This window comes from Dasypus novemcinctus, chromosome 5 (genome assembly GCF_030445035.2).
Source record: "Dasypus novemcinctus isolate mDasNov1 chromosome 5, mDasNov1.1.hap2, whole genome shotgun sequence".
NCBI classification, from domain to species: domain Eukaryota; kingdom Metazoa; phylum Chordata; class Mammalia; order Cingulata; family Dasypodidae; genus Dasypus; species Dasypus novemcinctus.
Window position 1 is genome coordinate 22930361 of NC_080677.1, and position 22971 is coordinate 22953331.

Below are 22971 nucleotides of genomic sequence, written 5' to 3' on the forward strand. Positions count from 1 at the left end.
GTCAAGCACACACTGGGCTAACTGTAATACAAGGGCATTTATGGACTTGAGTCGCCAGTGTGTTTACTGCCTAGATGGCTGATTACATCAACAGTCAACCGAGGAGACTGCTGTCAGCAAGGAGTGATGTTTTGGCCAATCAGCTGAATGCCTTAAAAGGGGAAGTGATTTCAGCATGGAGAGAGAATTTTCCAGCTTGACTTGGGACAGCCTGGGAACTCATCAAGGACCTTCAGCAGAGCCCCTGGTTTGCAGCCTGCCTGTGGAATTTGGATTTGTACATCCCCACGGTCACGTGAGAGAATTGAATAAAATCTTATACTATTTACAGACAGCTCCTGTTGGTTCTGTTTCCCTAGAGAACCCTGACTAATACACATTATGCCACAGTGCTTGCTCAGGGGAAGCCACATTCCTTCTGGGATCCCCAGGGCCTGAGAGCCCCCTCCCCACTGAACCCACAATGCCACAGCAATCACTGCTGGCCGCAGAGGGGTCTACCCACCGGGAAGCACCCAGAGCTGACAGCTGTCCCCTGCCAAGTCACAGTCCCCAGAGGCTCGGGGTCCCCCATTTTCACACTTGCTTTCTATGTACAGCTCCCTAGACCTTTAGTTTTTTTTTTTAAAAGTCGTTTTGTGGGGAGAATAAGGAATGCTGATCTTTTTATTGTACAATCCAGATTAAAAAGAGAGAGGTGACTGACCTTTTAACTTTCTTCCGTGACACATTTTGGTTATTGACGTACCTATTGTGTACGTACACACACAGTGACGTGGGTGACGGCTCAGAGGCTGAAGGCAAAGCCGAGGAACCACTCTTTCCCATCCACAAACACTTCCTGCGTATTTTCAGTACGTACCAGCGATTATTCCAGGCGACAGCTGTTCTGGCCACCCTCGAGGAGCCTCAGGCCAGGAGCAGGGGCAGCTCTGCCTCTAGATGGGGTTTATTCAAACTTTCTTTCAACAGAGAATTATCAAGCACCTTTGAGAGGAGCTCTCATTCCAGCAATTCTTGGAATACTGAATCTTTGAAGCATATAAAAGACAGTTTTAGGGCAAATAAGTACATCTTCCCAAATTAGGAACTACACATAAGAGAAATGATTGAAACTAATTATTCTAAGTGGAGGCAGGCCTGAAAATAGAAATGAGTTTTGGGGGCTTTTGTGGCTATTTTGGGAGCACGTCGGAAAGCTGCAGGCAGACTTCAGGACACCCTAAGTCAGAGCAGACATGCTGGGACGGCCTCGCCACGGCTCACGCCACACACGCCATTCCACAGATCTAATGTTTTGTTCCACTGCCTGATAAACATCCCAACAGTAATAATAATGACCAAGAACACAGACTTTCAAGTGGTACTTCCTACTGAAACGCTGAACCAGAAACTCAAAAGGAAACATCACCCCTATATGTTACAGCATTTCACTCATGAGCTTCTGAGATAAAGAGAACTTACTTCCTAAGACAAACCCTGTTGATTTGGGCAACCATACAGCTTCCTATTCTAGAGCCTTCTCCCCTCTGATATTTTCAGGTGAACAGGCTCAAAGAATGGGTATGGTGGCTCTAGAGGAGAGGCTGTCTCTGAACCCAAACAATCCCCAAAATTTATTAATAGGAGCATTTTTACTCCTGAGTTTTTATAAGCCATATATGGTAAAAGAAAGGGCAGGGACTGGGAAAAGAGAGATGGGAGGAGAAAGTCAACACAAAAAGGAAGGAAATGATTATTTGGGTTCTTAAATCCAAAGGAAACAACTCAGGAGTAGAATGAAGCTGGCAGTTTACATTAGCTTCCAGCCTTACCATCTTAGTGAATGCCTAAATATTTCTTTAAACGCCAGGGCTACATTTCTTTCAGGGCATAAACACTGAAGACTAGCTTGCTCTTAGACTCACTCTAACCAGCAGTTCTTAACCAGGGATCCGTGAGCGTGAAGTGAATTTAAAAAAACAAAACATGATTCTTGTGGAGACGTGTAGGTGCGGGTGAGATATATTTATTAAATATTACACAGCAGTGTGGACTTAGTAAGGGGTCCGTGGTTTTCGCCTGACTGGCAAAGGGGCCTGTGGAACAAAAAAGGTGAAGAACCCTGCTCTAGACTGCAAGGCTTCGCAAACGTCCCACATGCGTTTCAGTGAAGGACCCAGAGTCATTTAAGAACCTTCGTATGAAACAGAATTAGTACTTGTGGGGCCTTGGGGAAACTGCTCCAGCTGCCATTTTTCTTATAAATGCCAGCCTTCAGCCATTCTAAATGGTGTTTATGGAGCCTGCTTTCTCCGGCAGCAAGAATGATAGAAATAAAGAGTTTAAAGCTGTGGGTAAAAGTATTACTGAGTCGTGACTTATTTTCTTTTGATTTGCCCATGTCAAATCATCGTCTTTAAAGTCTGCATACTTCCTATTATTTCAGGGAAAACCACATAGATTTGATTGTTCTTTTCTGCATAGGCAGCAAGGAATGAAGAAACCTGCACTTTTTCACTTTAAGGCACTTTATGGTAGCAAGACCTTTAGGTAGCACTTCCTGAAATAGCTTTTTCATTTTGGAGAATGCTCTAAGACTTGTTGGTTCTCCATTTTCCATGCTAAGGGGAGAAATGGAAAGCCAAATCTCTAAACTATCTTATAGCCAACCTTCTTTTCCATTAAATCTTTGGCCAGAGGCACTTAAAAATAGCCAGACTGCCTGACGTTAGTTTCTAAGGCTTTTATTTGCCCCTTCCGACATACTGAGAGTGGGTGGAGAGAAAGGAAAGAGAACAGAGAGAAGACAAGGGTTAAAAGAAAATCAAGAGGGAAAGGGATGTGGCTCAAGTAGCTGGTGCCTGCCTACCACATGGAAAGTCCCAGGTTCAGTGCCTTCTAAAGAAGACACACAAGATAGTGAGCTGGTACAACAGGCTGTCACAGCAAGCTGACGCAACAAGATGATGAAATGAAGAGACACAACAAGGAAACACACAGCAAGTGGGAGTGGAGGTGGCTCAAGTCATTGGGTGCCTCCCTCCCACATGGGAGATGCCGGGTTTGGTTCCTGGTGCCTCCTAAAAGGAAGATGAGCAGACAATGAACAGACACAGAGCAGACAGTGAGCACAAACAAAGGGGGGGAGAAATAAATAAAAATAAAATCTTAAAAAAAACTCAAGAAAATACTCAAGCAAGGGCCAGATCATGGATGACCGAGCCCTGGAGGGCACGAGGGGATGATTAATGGTAATAAAACTCAGCGGCGACCATTTCCTGAGTGTTCTTCGTGTGCTTTGGCACGAAGGCTCTTTACACTTGCTACATGGTGGGACCCCACCGTGGTTCCAGGAGGTGGCATTATTACCCCTGCTGGACCTGGGAGGGCTTAGGGAATGGCTCGAGATCACCCGGCTGGTAAGTAGCTGAGCCTGGACCCGAATCCGCATCAATGTGATACCCTGATGCCATGGTTTCCCTCTAAAAAGCAGGTAACAGGATCGCACTTGAGTTTTAGAAGGTAACACTATAATGAAATTAGAGAGACCAAATAGTAATTTTATATGTTCAAATTTTTCTCTCTGCTTTCAAATTTTTTAAAGAAAGTTCACCTTTCTAGCCACCGTATAAATGCTATTGATTGATAATACCCATGTAACAGAGATACACATTCTCTTTCCTGAATAAAACCTGATTGAGGTAAGCACTGTTATGAAATAAATTAGGCTCCCAAAACAACATCAAATATATCCCTGCCACATCTTGAAATGAGGAACACAAATATTTGTTATTTCTTCCCCTCTTACGCAAAAATACAGCCACACGAACTAAGTGCATCACAACAATGTCTAGGTGAAGAGAAACAAAATGAACAATCAATATATAGCGATTTATTTGCCAATTAGGGATTTCAGAAAGGCAGAGACAGGGAAGGGAGACAAAGCTTGCTTTGACATAGGAGATTAGCAACAATACAAAACTAGAAAAAAAATAAAAACAAAAAAACTAGCCTCTCCATTTTGTAACCAGAGGAGCATCTGCTTTACTGCTCCCTTCCTGGGGACTGAATCATGTCTCCCACAAAAGACACTTTCAAGTCTCAACCCCTGGCCCTGTGGGTATGAACTCATTAGTAAACAGGGCCTCTGGAGAGGTTATTATCAGTTAAGGTAAGGCAATTTATTCCTGCTGTTTAGGCCACCCGGTGGCTGGTTTTTGTCATAGTGACTCTGGTAAACTAAGCCCTCTGCCAGGAAGTGATGGAAATGTCTGGATTCAGGAAAAAACCAGCAATTGTCATCCTCTCCTCCAGGTTCAGTTCTTGTCGATGCTGAGGGTGTTGCTTTAGTCCTGGGCACTTTTTTTTTTTTAAGGAGGTACAGGAGTTGAATCCAGGACCTTGTGCATGAAGCAGGCATTCAACTACTACACTACATCTGCTCCCCAGTGAGAGCTGTTTTTTTCTTCATTGGTGTGTGTGTGTATTTTTTTAAATTATTTTTTAAAAGATACATAGATCACACAAAATGTTACATTAAAAAATATAAGAGGTCCCCATATACCCCACTCCCCACACCCCCCAGTCCTCCCAGGTCGACAACCTCTTTCATTAGTGCAGTACATTCATTACTTTTTTTTTAACAACAGATTTTTAAATTTTTAAAAAGATATATAGATCATACAAAATGTTACATTAAAAAATATAAGAGGATCCCATATACCTCCCACTCCCCACCCAACTCCACTCCGCCCACATCACCAACTTCTTTCATCAGTGTGGCACATTCATTGCATTTGATGAATACATTTTGGAGCACTGCTACACAGCATGGGTTATAGTTTACATTGTGGTTTACACTCTCTCCCAGTCCATTCAGTGGGTTATGGCAGGATATATGCTGTCCTGCATCTGTACTTGCAATATATATTGATTAAATATTACACAGTACAGTATGGACTTAGTAAGGGGTCCATGGTTTTCACCTGACTGGCAAAGGGGTCTCCACATCATGATATAATTTCTTCCATTGCTGGAGTCACAGTAATTCTATAGAATACCAGGTAAGTCCAATCTAATTCATATTTTGTTCCTCCATCATGAGGATCCTGGGATGGCGATGTCCACTCCACCTCTAAATCAAGAGGGTGCTTAGATCCCACAAGGCTGATGGATGGAATTCTCCTGCTTGCAGTTATAGACTCTGTGGGTTCCCTGGTGTAGTGGTTGACCATCCTCATCTCTCTGATATCTGACCTGGGTAAATCCAACAAACTGGAAAGTAGGTGTTGCAACTCTACTGAGGCTTAGGGCCTAGCTAGCATATAGACAGTCCAGAGATTCAAGTTTCCTGAGCATATACCAACACCAGGACCAACCAAAGGCTCAGTAAAAGTGACAGAAAAGGCATGTGTAGAAAGGTCACATCTGAGTCCAACTCCATTACAAATTCCAAAGTAAGGCCCACTGGCAAGGCACTGAACTCCAGAGCCATCTGTTATGACCGTAGGACCTTGGTGACTCCATAGTTCTCAGGAGCACCCCTACCTGGGGTTGTACCTACTTTGGCTGTCTCTGAGATGCTGCTGAGATGTGTGTAAGAGTGACCCCTCTGATGACCTCCTGACTCATTTTGAAGTGTCTTAGCCATATAAACTCATTTGTCTTTACCATTTCCCCCTTTTATTCAAGGTCTTTTTCTAGTTGCATCACCAGCTGGTGCTTGGTAGTAATCCTTTGGCACCAGGGAGGCTCATCCCTGGGAATCATGTCCCACACTGGGGGGAAGGTAATGCATTTACATGCTGAGTTTGGCTTAGGAAGTGGCCACATTTGAGCAACATGGAGGCTCTCAGGAGGTAACTCTTAGGCACCCTGCAGCTCTAGGCCTAGTTGAAATTTGAAGTACACAGGCTCATAAGCACAGTCATCAAGGACCCATCATTGGACCATTCTTCTTCACTGATCTTTGTCCTTGTACTTGGGGGATTGCTGCTGCTCCACTGGGGAGTACCACAGAGTTCTCCGGAATGGGAACTAGCACTTCCTCAGTTGTCTTGTGAAACTCACCCCCCTAAATCAATACCCAATGAACATATGAACATATTTACATACCCTATGTCCATGCCCTGGAGAACTCCCTCCCACCCATACGTCACCCTTCAAGGATACCCTACATCAGTGCTCCTCCCCTGCCATAGTTGAACCCCCTCTGTGACCCAAACTTCTTCAAAAATGAAGTCTAGGGGAACAGATTTGGCTCAACTGATAGAGTGTCTGCCTACCATATGGTAGGTCCAGGGTTCAAACACAGGGCCTCCTGATCCATGTGGTGAGCTAGCCCACACGCAGTGCTCCATGCGTGCAAGGAGTGCTGTACCATGCAGGGGTGCCCCCCGTGTAGGGGAGCCCCATGCTCAAGAAGTGTACCCCTCAACAAGAGCTGCCCTCCACAAAATATAGCACAGCCTGCCCAGGAGTGGTGCTGCACGCATGGAGAGCTGATGCAGCAAGATGATGCAACAACAACAAAAAAAGAGAGAATCCCAGTACTGCTGACAAGAATGCAAGCGAACAAAGAAGAACACACAGTGAATGGACACATGGACACGGAGAGCAGACAACCGGGGGGGGGGGGGGGAGTGGGGGAAGGGGAAAAAATAAATAAAAATAAATAAATCTAAAAAAAAAACTAATATATTGCCAAATTCAATTAATAGGAAAATGAAATAGTAATGATAGGTTTAAAGATTAGAAATAGCATACATAACAATTTAGAAAAACTAAAATAAAGTAAAAATACTTTGGATATTAAAAAAATATATATCATAAATTTTTTTTTTTGATGTTTTGCCTTTCATCCTTTTAATAGGTGTTGCCCTGTATGTACAGTGGCAAGGCAATCTCTTCTATTCCTTCCTCAGTGTCTACATCCTTTTTTAAATATATGTCTTCAAAAAAGTTTTAGGTCACAGTAAAATCACATATAGAATATAGGGAACTCCCACATACCTAACATCAAACCCTTTCCCTTCCCCAGCAAAAATCTTTTTACATGTAGATGTTACATTTGCTGCAACTGATGTACAGATATTGAAACATAGCTACTAATCACGGTTCCATTATGGTATACATTACAGTTCACATTTTAGACTGTACACTTTTATAAATTTTTGGTTACATTATGGTTTACATTTTAGACTATAATCTTTATAAATTTTTGATGATATTTAACATGGCCTGTATCTATCATTGCAGGATCATGCAGGACACTTCCATTGCCCCTATTTACCTCCTCTTCCAATTATTCTATTCCTCTCTCCCTTCCCTCAGGGCCCATAGTGACAATCAAGCTTCACTGCTTGAAGGACAAGATTCATAGATGCTTGTAACAACTCTAAAGGTTTGACACACTAGTCTGTCCTCCCCCATTGGGAGCCACCCATGCTCTTGAGAGACCGTTTCCTCCAAGAGACTCCATTCCCTCTGTTTGAGAACATCAGGCTTCCCCAGGATGGGGACATAACACCTTCCCACTCATTGTATGGGTCTCCACCCACTGATATAACACACTTTGACAAGATGAGCACTCACCCACCCACGCCCTAGAAGCCTGCCCCAGGTGCACCCTGTGCCAGATGCGCCACCCTCTCCATCAAACACCTTATACCAGTAACCCTTCCTTATTATATTTTCTAAAGAGTTTTCTCAACAGTGTAGTGTGAACCACATACCTGACAATCTCCCGTTCACCTGCTCCCCCCAACCCTCCCCCCAATTCCTTGGACCATCTGTTCATGGGAAGCAGATACTCAACTACTGAACTACATCTGCTCCCCAATGAGAGCTGTTTTTCTTCATTTGTTTGTTTGTTTGTTTGTTTAGGAAGTACCAGGGATCAAACCTGGGTACCTCGTACACAGGAAGCAGGGGCTCAACCACTTGAGCTACATCTGCTCCCCTAGTCCTGGGCACTTTTGTTCCCTGTGGATTCTGGAGCTGGACCCTGAGGCTCAGAGTATATCTAAGGCACCATTTTTTAAAAATAAGGTTGTATTAGTCAGCCAAAGGGGTGCTGATGCAAAATACCAGAAATTGGTTGGTTTTTATAAAGGGTGTTTATTTGCGATAGAAGCTTACAGATACCAGGCCATAAAGCATAAGTAACTTCCCTCACCAAAGTCTATTTGGAGCAAGATGGCTGCCAATGTCTATGTGGGTTCAGGCTTCCTGGGCTCCTATATTCCTGGGGCTTGCTTTCCTCTGGGTTCAAGGTTCCTTTCTTCCTGGGGCTTTCTTCTCTTTATTCTGCTTGCTGACTTCCTGGGGCTCCAGCTTAAGTCTTCAGCATCAAACTCCAACACCAAAAAACCCTCTCATCAAGGGAAGCAGACTTGGCCCAGTGGTTAGGGCGTCCATCTACCACATGGGAGGTCCGCGGTTCAAACCCCGGGCCTCCTTGACCCGTGTGGAGCTGGCCCATGCACAGTGCTGATGCGGGCAAGGAGTGCCGTGCCTCACAGGCTTGTTCCCCATATAGGGTAGCCCCACGTGCAAGGAGTGTGCCCCAGAAGGAGAGCCGCCCAGCCTGAAAGAAAGTTCAGCCTGCCCAGGAATGGCGCCACACACACGGAGAGCTGACACAACAAGATGACGCAACAAAAAGAAACACAGATTCCTGTGCCGCTGACAACAACAGGAGTGGACAAAGAAAAGCATGGAGCAAATAGACACAGAGAATGGACAACTGGGGGTGGGGGGGGGAGAAATAAATAAATCAATAAATCTTAAAAAAAAAAAACAACCCTCGCATTGAAAGTTCCAACTCTGTCCTTTGCCATGCTCTAATGACATGGACCAATCAAAGCCCTAATCATAACTTAATTATGCCCAGGTACAGATCAGATTACAAACATAATCCAATATCTATTTTTGGAAATCATTACCATATCAACATGCTACAGTGGTCTACTTGTGTAGGAACCACAGACAGATACCAAGAGGTAAGATCATGTTAAGGTAACTGATATATAGGTAGCTGCCTTGTTTTCCCCGGCTGTCTTTCTGTGCTAATTAAAATGAGCCTGCATTTCAGGGACAAGAATTAGGTGGGGAAGGATTAGGGCAAGGGAAGGAGTGGGGCAGCAGTACAAGGGGAGAAGGGTGGGGAAACCCCAGTTCAGGATCCAGAAGGGGGTTGTAGATAATGCTCATAAAGGACTTCAGGACATTTTTCTAAATTTCTCAAAGAGAGATGAAGATCTTTAAAAGCAGGTTGGATGCTTTCCCAGAAGTTCAGAATCTTGTTAAGGCCGAAAGGCAGCATTTCAATGCCATCTGAAGGCTAATAAAATATTTTATCAGCTGTAGCAATTACTCATTCTAAATGGCTAGTTAACAATTTGACAGAACTCTTCCTTGAAATAATTCTGGCAAAGCAAGCCTTGCTGACCAGCTCAATCAGGATAATTTTACCTTATGAGAACATCCAGCATAAATGGTTTTACCAACTTAGCTGAGCAATTTCACCTGAAGCCCTTCTGTTTCATTTAAAATTACTGGATAGATAAAACTTTGAATACAAAATAGTGTACTAAAAAATGAATGAATGAATCATTCACAAAAGGTCTCAGAATTCTCTTTTTAAAAAGTGAATTGAAAGTTCCCTCACTACTACTAATTGTTAGCATTTCTGGCTATGAGAAGGTAGATTGAATAAACCTGGAAATTATGTAACTCCCATCACCATAGCTGTGTGTGTATGAGGAGGTGGCTGCATGCGACAGATTGTGTAGGGAGAGTAATGAGTTAGTTTTCTTTCTATTGAAAAGTAAGAGTCAACAGACTCACAAATCCCCAGGCAGAAGAAAAAAGTGCTTAGGATGTATCTGAGGGCAAGCAGAGGACTTTCCAGTACAGAGAGCAGACCCTCTTCCCCACTTCCAAGCCTAAATGGATTAGGATAGCAGTTTTTAAACATTTTGACCATAACTTACAGCAATAAATGTATCTTTACATGGCAACCTGCAATGTTCTATTTGTCCACCAATCTTTCCACTTGTTTATTCACACATGCATACATATACATAAATACCAAAACAAATGCTGGTTGAAATTTACTAAATTAATTTCATGACACATGAGTTGAAAGCCAAACTCAGGTGTGTCTGAATTCAAAATCTTTGGTCCTTTGAGAATATCACCAGGCCCTGGTCACAATTTCTTTCCTCTCCTTTTCTTTCTTTCTTTGCTAAAACCATGTGAAATCCTTTGTTGGACTTTAGGCAAATAATTCCTTAGAAATACCCTCACCAAAGTAACCTGCATTACTAAAGCCAGAGTAAGCTTTGGGATATTGAGGAAGTATGAATCACTCTTCAAAAACTCAATAAGTAAAATAACACCCTTTCAGTAAACACAGAGCCCTCACCTCCAGAAATACACCCAGCTTTCAAAAGCCATTCATTCCCAATAATATTAACAGCTGATTTCTCTTTAGAAACCATGGAGGACATGAAGCAGTAGGATGACATACTCAAAGAAAAATATTATGCAAACAGTATCCATAATAAAGCTGATATGGCTAAAGTATCAGAAGAATTAAGACTTTAAAGCAAAAAGTTACTAGAGATAAAGAGAAATTTCATCATCATAAAATGCCAATCCATCAGAAAGATATACCAGTTCAAACATATATGCACCTAAACATAAAGTCCCAAAATACATGAAACAAAAATGGATCGATGTGAAAGAAGAAAAAGAAAATTCAACAATAATGGTTGGAGTCCACAATACTCCTCATTCCATAATGGGCAGGAAACTAGACAGAAGGTCAATAAGGAAACAGAAGGCTTGTATTCTATCTACACTGTAAGCCAACCAGACCTAATAGACATCTATAAAACACTCCACCCAATAATAGCAGAATACACATTCATCTCAAGTACACATGGAACATTCTTCAGGATAAATCATTTGCTAGGCCATAAAACAAGCTTCAACAAATTTAAAAGGACTGAAAGCATACAAAGCATGTTCCTGATCACAATGGGATGAAATTAAAAATCAAAACAGAAAGAAAGTTGGGAAGCTCACAAATATGCAGAAACTAAATGCACTACTAAATAAACAATGGGTCAAAGAAGAAATCAAGGGAAATTAGAAAATACTTTCACATGAGTGAAAATGAAGGCATGAAGGCACTAGTTATGTATCTAGCCAAAACAATGCTTAGAAGGAAATTTATAGTTGTGAACACAAAAAAATTTTTAAAAAAAGATCTCAAGTATCTTAACCTTATACCTTTACTCTTCTGACAGAGAAGAGCAAACTAAACCCAAAGTAAGTGAAAGGAAGGGAATAATAAAAGATTAGAGTGAAAAATAATGAAACAGAGAACAGAGAAACAGTAGAGAAAAGCAATGAAACCAAAAAGTGGTTCTTTGAAAACATCAGGAAAATTGACAAACCTTTAGCTAAACTAAAAAAAAAAAAGACAACCCCAAATTACTAAAGTTAGTAATGAAAGAGAGGACATTACTACCAACCCTACAGAAATAGAAAGAATTATAAGCACAAAGACCTATATGCCAAAAGATAAATTAGAGGAAATGGACAAATTCCAGAAGGACACAAAAGTCACTTTAGAATAGAATGAGATGCTCCGATGCCTTCTTTTTGTGCGGCTACTAAGATTCTTAATAGTAATGTCTTATTCCCCTGAACGTGGGAAGTAGCCCAAATTTAGCAAAAGGTCTAGGTCTGGCCAAGATGTTGGCAGATGCAGTTCATGTTCTCTTCTCTGAATTTTCCATTTGTGCCCAGCTCTTGTCAATACCTACTGGCTCCGTGCATTCTCCTTCATTTCTACATCAGCCTGAAAGGTTCTTTCCCCTGCCTGTCAGAACATACATTCCACATGGCATCTCCCTGATGCCTTTCCTAGATATGAACCTCTCGCCCTCCTTTGATCCCTCTGTACATACTGGACACATACGACATCCCATTATATATCAAAGTGTTCATGTCTGTTCCCCTCACTAGCCTAAGCTCCCTGAAGACAGCGGCTCCCGTCACGAGATTCCCCCAAAGACCTCCACTTTCTACCTGTATTTGGGAATACACTTAGCAGGAAAGTCCTGCTGGATCTCCTCCTTTCAAGGGTTGAAACCCCTTGAGTGTCTGCCTGTTTTTGGCTGCTCTCCAAGGCCTCCAACAGTTGTTGTTTATATTTTATGCCGCATTTATAATTCTTATTTGAGGGAGGGTCATTCTGAAATAGGCTACTCTATCACCAGAATGGGAACCTCCAGATGCCCTCTCAGAAGAGGAAAGAGATGGTCTTGAGGAGAGAGGGTCAGGCTAGGAAGTTTTACTGTGGACACACTATGCTTAAGTCATGGGCTGGGCAAGTTCCTAAAACCAGCCCACCTTTCATGAGCCACCGTGAGAGGCCAGCCGAGCTCTCTCCGGTTGATGAGATTGGGATTCTTGGAAAAACATGATTTTTCAAGGCTAACATAATCCTGGCTCTCCGGTACACATTTAGTCCTGAACAACTTCCATGCCCTGTAACCGTGAGGCAGGAATGAAATGGTATCTATGGTCTTGGAGGCCCCGCCTGAACCTGAGCCTGTGGTCCTCACAGATACTTTGGTATCCGTACTTTTGTACGGATACTGTTTCTTTGGTCTATAAATCCAGAATTCATTAGGAGACCTGGAAGTGGAACTTCTAGCACATGAACAAAAATGATCAACAACATCAAGGAGCACATCATAAAAATATAATCATTGTGAGTAAAAGATGGCAGCTCAGCTCAGCTAGATAAAACCAGCTCTAGGAACTGGGTATTTGCTTTCCCCAACCCTGAATCATTGCATCTAAATGGCTTTAAAGTGTAAAAACATATTTTTTATAGAAAATCAACATATATTTATAAAAATAGGAATAAGTATACAGAAGTTACCAAAAAAATACAAAATAACAACCAGGAAATAGCACCTAAAATTAATTCCATGTAAAATTATTTCATAATATTTTTTAAAATAGAAAATGTTTGTTTAACTTAGAATTCTTTAGGTTGGGCTACACGTTAGCTATGATAAGTTATGATTTATTAGGCTAACTGGGGCAGGGGGCAGGCTCCTAAGCATTCAGAAGAGCTGACAAGGGATAAACGCTGGCTGGAAGGTGAGGCTTTACATTCAAGAAACCCAGCAGTGGGGGAAAGAAAAGAAATGGGACAGTAGCAAAGTGGAAAGCAAGACAAACCCGACGCATTTCAGGTTTTAGGAGACCTGAATATGCCTGAAGCTATTAATAAAGGAGAGGATGTTAGAAAGAGTTAAGAATGCAAGTAGGAATTCCCTTAGAATAACCCATATGGTATCAGACCATAACCCACAGACAGATAACTGAAGGGATGTTGTTTCTGGGCAAAGGCTGCAATTCTGACTTGAATATAAGCACACAGATGACCCTCCGCTGGTACTGGTTGATCTGTCCCACTTTTAGAAACGTTTCCTCACTGGGCTACCATTCTGTGTTGAGAGAATATTTTTCAGCATTCCCGTGGTGGAGAAATGAATCCTACCCTCACCCTGGCCCAGAGATAGGAGCCTTGGGGCTCCATGTGGAAGCCCCAAGGGGTTTGTGAGCCCCAGAATGTGTACACTCAACTGTGTCTGCAGGTACATACGTGCATTTTCTGGGATGAGGGTATATAGCATTCACCTGACACTTAAAGAAGTCACTGGCTAGTATGACTGACCTAGAACACGTGCCGTCAAACTCTTTGTCTAAGGGGCCAAGAGTAAATATTTTAGGCTTTGCAGGCTATACCATCTCTGTGACAACTTCTCAGCTCTGCTGCTGTAGCACGGAAGCAGCCATAGACAGTAAGTCAACGAATGGGCTGTGTGCTAATAGAACTTTATTTATAGAAACAGACAGCGAGCTGGATTTGACCCCTGGGTTTGCCCTGATCTAGAAGGACACATAGCCCCTACCCTGCGCAGGCCTCCTGGGCACTCAGAGGCCCCTCTCCGACTCCGTGAAACCCCACCCATCCTTCAGATTTCCATAAGGCCCCTCCGACCTCCCTGACTTTTCTTCTTGCTCCTCCAACTGCCACTGCCAAAAGGAGTAACTTAGTTGATTCCAGGAATAATAAATCAATGATAAAGGAAATTTAAAATGAAAAAAAAAAAAAACCACCTTAAGTCACTTCATTATGTTTTTTCACATTTCCTTGACAACATTCACAATTTGGGTTGTTAACTCCCAACAACTCAGAAGTGGTTATGTGTGTTGTTGTTTTCATTTTCTGCAGACTTTACCACTATTGCACTTACATAAGCATTTGTGAAATTGCTAATATTTTTCTTAACCATTATAATGTGAGTTCCAGAAAGATAAATGTCTTGGTCACAACTGTTTGCCTCTTCCAGCCTAGCACAATGCCTGATAGGAGGTGCTCAATAAATATCAGTTGAAAGAATAAATATACATTTTTACATCATAGTGATCACAGCAGGTACAAAGTGTCATGATCTCTTTTTTTTTTTAAAAAGAGAAAGTATTCTATCATCAGCATTTCCACAACACCAAAAGAGTTGTTTTTAATGGCCATGCACCAGTGTTCATCAGGCAAATCTACCACAGATTGTGGAACCACTCCCTTCCTACCGAGCACTGAGCTTCCTTCCAAGTTTTCCTAATTATAAAGCATACCATAACCTGCTTATTATTTTTCCATTTTTATGGGCCATTTCCTGGAATGGAATCACGGGTCAAAGGGTAAGGGCATCTCAAAGGCTAAAACGTTGCCAAAGTGCTTATGAAAGGGCAGCATAACCTCATCAGCTGCCAGCAATGAATGAGGCCACCCGTTTTATCACAACTTCAAGATTAGATGTCATTGTTTTTAAAACTTTGCTAATGGAATAAAGTTAAAATGACCCCTCATTGTTTTACTTGCATCTCTTTGATAGCTGATGAAGCTGAGAAGAACTGAAGTCTTTTGGGGGACTCTATTTTTTGCCCACTGCAAGTAAAAGCTTTCCATAAAAAGAGAAAGATAGTTGGGAGCCCCTCATTTTACATGGCATCTTGTGATGATTTTAAAAGAATAAAGAAAATATGTATCACCTTCCTTTTTTTTTTTTAATGGATGACGGGTGAAGCCTAAGCAATAATTCATCAAGATGCAGCTGAGGTCTTGAGAGGACACATGGGAGGGATTAAATCGTGCCCCACCAGCCAAGGGGCCTTTCCAAGAACAGAGAGTGGGGCCCTAGGCCCACCTTTGCTAAGCAGAGCCACTGAGAGGTCGTGGAGTCCCCAGGTGGAGCCTGAGCTCAAGTTCCACCCGACTTCCCCATTTCTGCTTAATGGCCCTTTAAAGAGAAAACGGCAAACTTCCCGCTCAAAGGGATTTAGCCAGAAAAATGGTTACACGTTTAATTACGATGAAACACGGATCTGGCTCACCCCACTAAAAATCTAACAGATGCCTTAATGCTGACCACTCAAAAGGGCATTTCAAATGAAGCTCAGACGACATGAAGGGCTAAGCATGGGAGAAAACACAGCCCAAAAGTTCTGAAGCATCTCACTGGGGACCTTTCCAAAGAACAATCATGCTAGAATGTAAATAAAGATTCTTGAGGCAAATCATTTTGACACCGAGTCCAAATAAAAGATGTGCCCGCTGCTCGCCCTTAATCTTTCCCTTAACGCTCCTCGTACCTCCCGCTGGGCTGGCCGGCAGCCCTCCCACCTTCGCTCTGGAGGTCCCCTGACACTCTGCACATCTGGATCCAGCACCGCCTCCTGCCTCCCCCACCCCCACCCCACAGTCCCTGCTTCCTTGGGCTCGACATGTCAGCGCTCCCAGAGACAAAGAGCAAACGCTGCTGTGTTGCACTCCAAGTAACACTGTTAGAAAACCTGGTTCAGGTCTCCAGCTCCTGAGCCAGGACTGGGGCAGGACTCCACCTTGGAAAATCTGCACCCAGACTCTCCCACAACGCCTGCTGCGGCCGATGTCTACTTTAAATGCGATCATGGAAGAGAGGCGGGGGGCTGAACTGAAAAGACCCCCCCAAACGGAGCCTGGGCCCCGGCCTTAATGCCCTGTCTGCAAAATGACAGAGGTGGGGGATTAAATCGTGCCCCCCACAAAAGACACGTTCAAGTCCTAAGCGGCCCTGGGAAGTGAGCCATCCATAAGGAGAAACTCTTAAGATGCTGTCAGGTAAGGTGAGGCCGGGCTGAGTGGGGGTGAGTGTCCTTACAAGCAGGGGAAATCTGGGTGCACTCAGTTAGGAGAAGCCAGAGAAGGGAGAGATCATCACATGATGGAGGCAGAGGCACGTCGACAAGCCCGGGACTGCGGCAAGCCAGCACCCAAGTGCTTCGGGCTCCGGGAGAAAGCACGGCCTGCTGACACCTCGGTGTTGGACGTCTAGCCTCCAGAACGGGGACACAAATCCTGGTCATTTAAGCCAACCAGTGTGTGGAATTTGCCATGGCAGTCCAGGCAAACTCCAACAACAGGGTTGGATTGGACGGTCTGGGATTCGATATACATGCCCCTCAAATGTAAAGTATTTTTACAACTCTAGGTATTTTGGTCCATAGCACAATCCAGGTACAGAGCAAGCAGTTGACTGCTGCCCAAACTAAATTAACCGGAAGTCCCCATGACAGTGAAAACTAGTCTGAAGGCAGCAGGAATACAGCTAGTGCTTGTGGATGCGGATGTACGTCTATTCAGAGAACACCATGACCAAGCATAGGTCGAAGCTCTTAAGAATCTGAGGTTATTCACACACGCCTAGGTGAAAACGGTCTACCTCCTAGTGCCTTCTGAAAATTCCCAGAAAGCTGTTAATTTCTAATTCCAGTGTTTCCCACCACTAGGGCTCAGCTGGAAGCATTGCTGACTAATCCACAGCATGCAAATACCAAGTTTGATTTTTCCTGTCCCAGGCTTGCTGGTCGAATGTACTCACTTTATGACACACACAAAGTGCCAAAAGAGGGCTTAGAGACCATCTGCTTTACCTGTAGGGAAAACAAAACGGAGTTCAACTTCAAAGCTTCAATTCTAAGAAAAAGACCTCGCAGCAGCAGGCTCGGGAGAACTGGCAGCACCTTCTCCTAGACAACACGGCACGTGTGTGTGCTGGGGTGGGACTTTTGAAGAAAGGAGAAGAAAGAGATCAGTAACGATGATGATAAGAGCAGCAGCTAGTTAGTAGTGGTAGAGACAGGATTAGCTGCTATTGCTCTGAAGCCTGCTCTCTCTCTCTCTAATCTCTTTTATATCGTACATTAGATCAACTGGATGCTCATAAAAAGTCCTAATGAGCCGGGTATTATTGTGACCCTCATGTTATAAAGAAATTGAGGCTTGCCAGGAAATTACTCAAGAGATCACCTAGCAGTAGGGAGCAGAGCTGGTACAACCTCGGTCTGTGGCGCTCAGAGCCCAAGTTCTAGAAAGATGAGCTTCTGAAGAATGGCTGGGAGGGCCCAGGCTAGGACTGGGAATGGCCCTGAGTGCTGACCTGTGCCCCCAAGGATACCTCACACAGGCAGCTGTGAGGCAGGCTTTGGTTTCGGGCTGGGTCAGCTGCGTGCCCCACCCTCTGCCCTTCCAGGGAAAGGGTGACCTCCGGCCAGAGTCACTGGCCAAACTATTGTTTGCAGCTTTGCAGGAAGCTATTTGAAAGGGTTGTTGAAAAACAAATCTTTCTAAATCAAGCTGTACCAATATTTTTATTTCCTTTCATGCAATGCCACATTTAAAGGCATTCGATGCGCCTGTTTATAAAGCCTGGGAAACAAGCCTGTGTGCCTTAAATTCAGGAAAACAGAAGAGTTCCGCTTTTGGAGGAAGGAGAACAGAGTTTTATGATGTGCCGCTTTCTTAGCGCGAGTCCTTGCTCTTGGTACTGAATGCATGTTTGACAAAAAGGCACATCTAAACCCAAAATGCTTTTAAACAGAAATGTGCCATGTCCTGACATTTATACATATTAGATCATCTGCTCGTGGTTTCAACCGTTTTTTTAAAACAAGAAATTGGTGAGGAAATGTAGATTGTTCATTGTAAGGTCTGCAGCGAGCTTTTAAAAATAAGTAACAGATCCCTGCCACTTGTCTGGGAGCTGGTGCTAGGTAGTGCCTGTGGAGAAGAGAAGGCCAGAGACTTCATCCCCGGGTGACCCCAAAGTCCTCCCCAGGCCACTGCACCTGAATCAAGACAAAGGCTTTGCAGAGGTACAGACTGGAAGCCACCCATCTGTGTGAGGGGGTCACCTCTTCCTGGGAAGCGTGGTTTGATGGTGAGTGGACGCAGGTGAAGCACAAGGGGCCCAAGGCTCGGTAAAGAGCACTGTGGTTAGGAGGCAGAGAAAATACTAGAGCACTGAGTACCGGGAGGCAAATCTCCCCCTCTTCATAATGCAACCGAGGACCCACCCTATAAATTGAAAGCCAAGAGTTTTAGAGCAGGAAGGAACCACAGGAAAGCAGTCTGGCAGAGAGGGAAAGGAGGCCCAGAGAGGGAGGCACCCTGCCTGGTCCTGCAGCCGCCCCAGAGCTGGCTCTACGCGCCACAGAAACCAGGAAAATCTCAGCACGTCTAAACACGGAAACGCTCCCTTACTAAACCAAGTACCAATCAGGCAAACGGCTTGGAACTGTAAGCCGAAATACCCAGATCATAGTAACAATCCTAACATTAGCAGGAAAAAGCCCTGGGAGACCCCAAAAGAGTGGAGCTCCTTTCTAGCCTTTTAAATTATTTTTAAGTGGAATATTCTGCTATTCAGATGGAACCCACACGTATGAGAGGGCGACAACCCCTTCAGAAGAGCTCCCGTCTGCAAGTGTGTTCAGCTCCCCACTGTTGGGACGGACTGTTCAGAACTGACCAACTCCATCCCAGCAGGGTCTCAGGGGTTCAGTTGTGACAAAACACCATGCGGTTGTGCCATTTGAATCCTGGGTGCAATCTCCCCCATCCCCCAATGGCTCCTTTGTCTGTTTTTACTCTTTTTGTTTGTTTGTTTGTTGTCTGCCCATTGTTTTGCTTGTTGTCTGGGTTTTTTTTTTGCTTAGGAAGCACTGGGAACCGAACCCAGGACATCCCATATGGGAGGTGGGTGCTTAACTGCCTGAGCCACATCACTCCCTGCTCATTTTTTTTTTTTTTGCTTTTGCTCATCTGCTCGTTGTCTTGCTCATTGTTTTTGCTATTGTCTGCTCTTTGTTTGTTGGTCTTCTTTAGGAGGCACCAGGAACGGAACCCAGAATCTCCCATGTGGGAGTGGGTGCTCAACTGGTTGAGCCATATCCACTCCCCGGGTGCAAATTATTCAAAGAGTTTTGAGGTTTGCAGGATGTGTATGCCTCTGATGCCTTTCTTGAGGGTCCTACCTATGAAATAAAGACCCTTTTTTCATGAAAGAAAGGAGGAGGAAAACTGAAGATTAAAACTGGATTCTTACAGAGTGATGATGTTTACTTTTTCTGTTTTGGTGTAGAAAAAACAACCACCTTAATTGGTCCCCAAAGCAAAACCCTGACACCTGACGGGTCTTCCTGAAACAGGACTGGCTGACAGCAGTGATGGTAAACATGACTCTCCAGCAGCGCTTCCCAGACTCTCATGACCACGCTGAGTGGCCTGGGGTCTGGTTAAAAAGCCACTCCGATTCAGTGGCCTCGGCGTGGGGCGTGAGATTCTTCCTTTCCAAAAGACTTCTGATGTGGCTGCCCTGCAGGTCACACAGTGAGCAGCAAAGCTCCATCTACAATTTACAAAGAACCTCTCGGGGTCCTGCAGCGTGTCCAGGTGGAAGAGGATCTCTAGTCAGGAGGCTCTTTGGGGAACTTATTTTATTCCCACCTATAAAGAGGGCCAATCATCCTACAGAAAAGAACACTATACTAGGCAATTTATTATGTGTCATTCAAGATGCAACTGACTGCCAAGCTCAGGAGGACTTTTCTAGAAATGCTGGCTACTTGCCTGGCACACAGAAAGCTCATCACGTGCCTGGGACGTGAATGAATGAACAAGGGAAGGAAGAAACGGTGAACTCGGCTTCGAGTTGTGTGTAGACCATCTTTGTACTGATCATGGGTGGGGAACGGTACAAAACCATCATCAGACCTGAAGGGGGGGGTGGAGAAAGAGGAGGGGGAGGAGAACCTAAGACATGCAGCAGCTTCTTGTGGGGACCGCTGAGTGTCAGGGACAGTGAGAGGTCCTCTACAAGGATTGCCCACTTAACCTTCTCACAACTTCTATGAACTGGGAATTATAATGATTCTCGTTTTAGAGACCAGGAACCTGCAGCCAGAGAGGGTAGGTAGCCCAAGAGAGTCCAGTTAGGAAGGGGGGGCAGGCTAGGGCCCCGACGGCCTGAGCCTCCACATTGCACAGCCCCTGCCCAGCCTCTGATCCACAGGGCAGCACAACTGGTTCCGAGGCCCCCCAGAAAGACCTGACCCCAGCGCTGTCAGATTTTGCCATCCCTACTCACCGACTGGCTTACCTGGGGCCTCCCCAAATCAGATATTAACAAAGCTGAAAAGATCTAATCTATGGTGTTCATTATACTGACACGCCTCAGCATGTTTGACAGCTTTGTCTGATGGCCTTTATTGAGGAGGAAAACAAACAGCCTGGGCAATTAGTGAGAAGAGAGAATTTGGGAGTAACTTCTTAAAAATAATGTTCACACACCCCTTTACCCAGAATGACCAAATGTTTCCATTTTGTCCCATTGGCTTTATCACTCACACTCCTCTTTCTCCCTCTGACTCTCTAATCTATATACGCCCACTTTTGATTTTCCTGACTCATTTGGGAACAAATCATAAACATCATGCCCCTTTATTCCTAAATTCATCAGGGCATACTTCTTAAGACCAAGGCCTTCACTGACATGATCACAAGACAGTTATCAACCAACTTCAAAAGTCACACTGATGTAACACTTTTATCTAATCTCCCATCTGCATTCCAATGTTGTCATTTGGCCTAAATAACATCCTTTGGAGCCCGACTTAGTGGTTTTTACTGGTTGGATGCATATTAAGAATTAATATAAGTAATTAAGAATCAGCAGGCACGGAGCGCTCTGGCATTACATGAACTCATGCGGTTTTCATGTCTCCTCTCCGAGGCCAGGCAGGCAGCCTTCCCCTTGCATCACCCACAGTGGAAATGAGGCTGAAGGGACTTTGGATAGAGAGCCAGAGTTGAGACCCTCGCCCCAACAGGGCCGCTTGGTTCCTGTTTTTAAGACTGTATTCATTTTGGTCTCAGCCAGCAGACTGGCTACTAATTCCAACATTTTAAATCCTAACAATAAAACAATATACTTTGGGTGCTTACCTCTCGAGCCCCTTTCTTTCATGGCGATGTTAGAGATTCTAATTAACACCCCAAAGCTCCCACACACTCGGGAAGGGTCCGAAGCTACCCAGGTGGACAGCGACTTGGTGTGAACTGGGGGCCCCTGGGGGTGGGGAGGAGGCAGAGCGGGAACAGGAAGGGCCGGCGTGGCACCTGCCCAGCCTGCTTCGCGGAGCGCCCCCTCCACCCCGCGCGGGACTTGAACCCACGACGACAGAGGACGCCAGCTGTGTGCGTGACGTGAATGTGGGACATTCAGAATATCTCTTCCAGGGCAGAGTAAAACAAATTTGTTTGGGAGTGGGGAGGGCATTTCCAGCAGTCTAAAAACGTACTCAAAACTCACGACCTTGCCTGCTAAATAGAAAAGCCTTGCTTTTGGAAATGGAACTCCTGGGATTCAGATCCTCACTCTGCCACTTAGTTCATTTTCCTTGGGCAAGTTTCCTAACCTCACTCCTTCAGTCATAAACCTACACAACAGGGCACAGCCGGTAGCGATGGTGAGAGGAGTGTGAGCACACGGAAGTGGCTTGCTGGTGCAGCGCTGGACACATGGAAGGTGTCCTGCTCACACTGTTTCACAGCCCAGAGCTTTGGAGGACCAAAGCACGGCCCCACAGCAGGGCAAGCTCCTGCTTTTTCCCAACCCAAAAGGAGCCAAGCGAGGTTGAGCTTATATGTGTTAATGGGATACGAGCAATGTGGTGAGTTTTCATGAAAGTTTGCACGATTCATGATTCACTGACTATGGAGAATATTAAAAAAGAGAGCAATTTTGCGGTAAGAACTGTCTCTGGCAACAGGGAGCTGAATTTTTCCTGCATGTGGCCTGATGAGACCCCGGCCTCATCAGGAAAGCCTGCTCTACACTGGTGAATGGGTGAGAGGAAGAGCAAAATAATTTACCTTCTCCAGGGCCTCTCTGTCGAGCAGTTCTTGCACAGCCAGAAGCTTGATGCTGTAAGAAAAAAAAAAAAACCCACACTTGAAAACAAACCATTTCATGTCACCAAGCGTCACAAAAGCCATGAGATAAAAAGTGTGAAATTTCAACCTGCATCTCCACGTCACCTCCCATCTTAAGGAAACCTTTGGTTGGAACTGAGATGCTCATTTCTGAACTAGCAAAAAAAAAAAAAAAAAAAAATTCTAAAAGTAATAGCTGCTTCCTATAAGGAATTTGGATATCCTCAGTGGAAGATAAAGAAGACTCACCCATGGTCAGTATGACTCTTCACCTGATGTCCCTTTGATGAGAAAGAGATGAAATCATCGCTTAAAAAGGGGTCTGCTCAGGCTCTGCTCAGATGTTGACCAAACATTTATTGTGACCTATTGTGTGCAGGTGGCCGAGGACACCAGAGGACTGACACTACCCCAGCTTGCAAGGCGCTCATGGCCTCTGGGAGGAAGAGCTGGCACCAGACTATAAGACACGCTGTGCCACGAGGACGCGCAGAAGGTAAGCCCAGCCTGGTGGAGGCCAGAGAAGGCCCCGGGGAGGAGGGACCCGCTTAGCCCTGCCAGCAACAGCCCAGAGAGGG

The 22971-nt window shown here is 44.5% G+C and overlaps 1 protein-coding gene across 1 annotated transcript in view; it reads right to left on the reverse strand.

The window, feature by feature from the left end:
• The window catches only part of EEPD1 (endonuclease/exonuclease/phosphatase family domain containing 1), a 125903-nt gene that overhangs the window by 30447 nt on the left and 72485 nt on the right, over positions 1-22971 (reverse strand). Inside the window, exon 3 of the mRNA XM_004454263.5 lies at positions 22334-22385. Coding sequence (XP_004454320.2) covers positions 22334-22385 — 52 coding nt within the window. The remainder of the gene's footprint in view (positions 1-22333; positions 22386-22971) is intronic.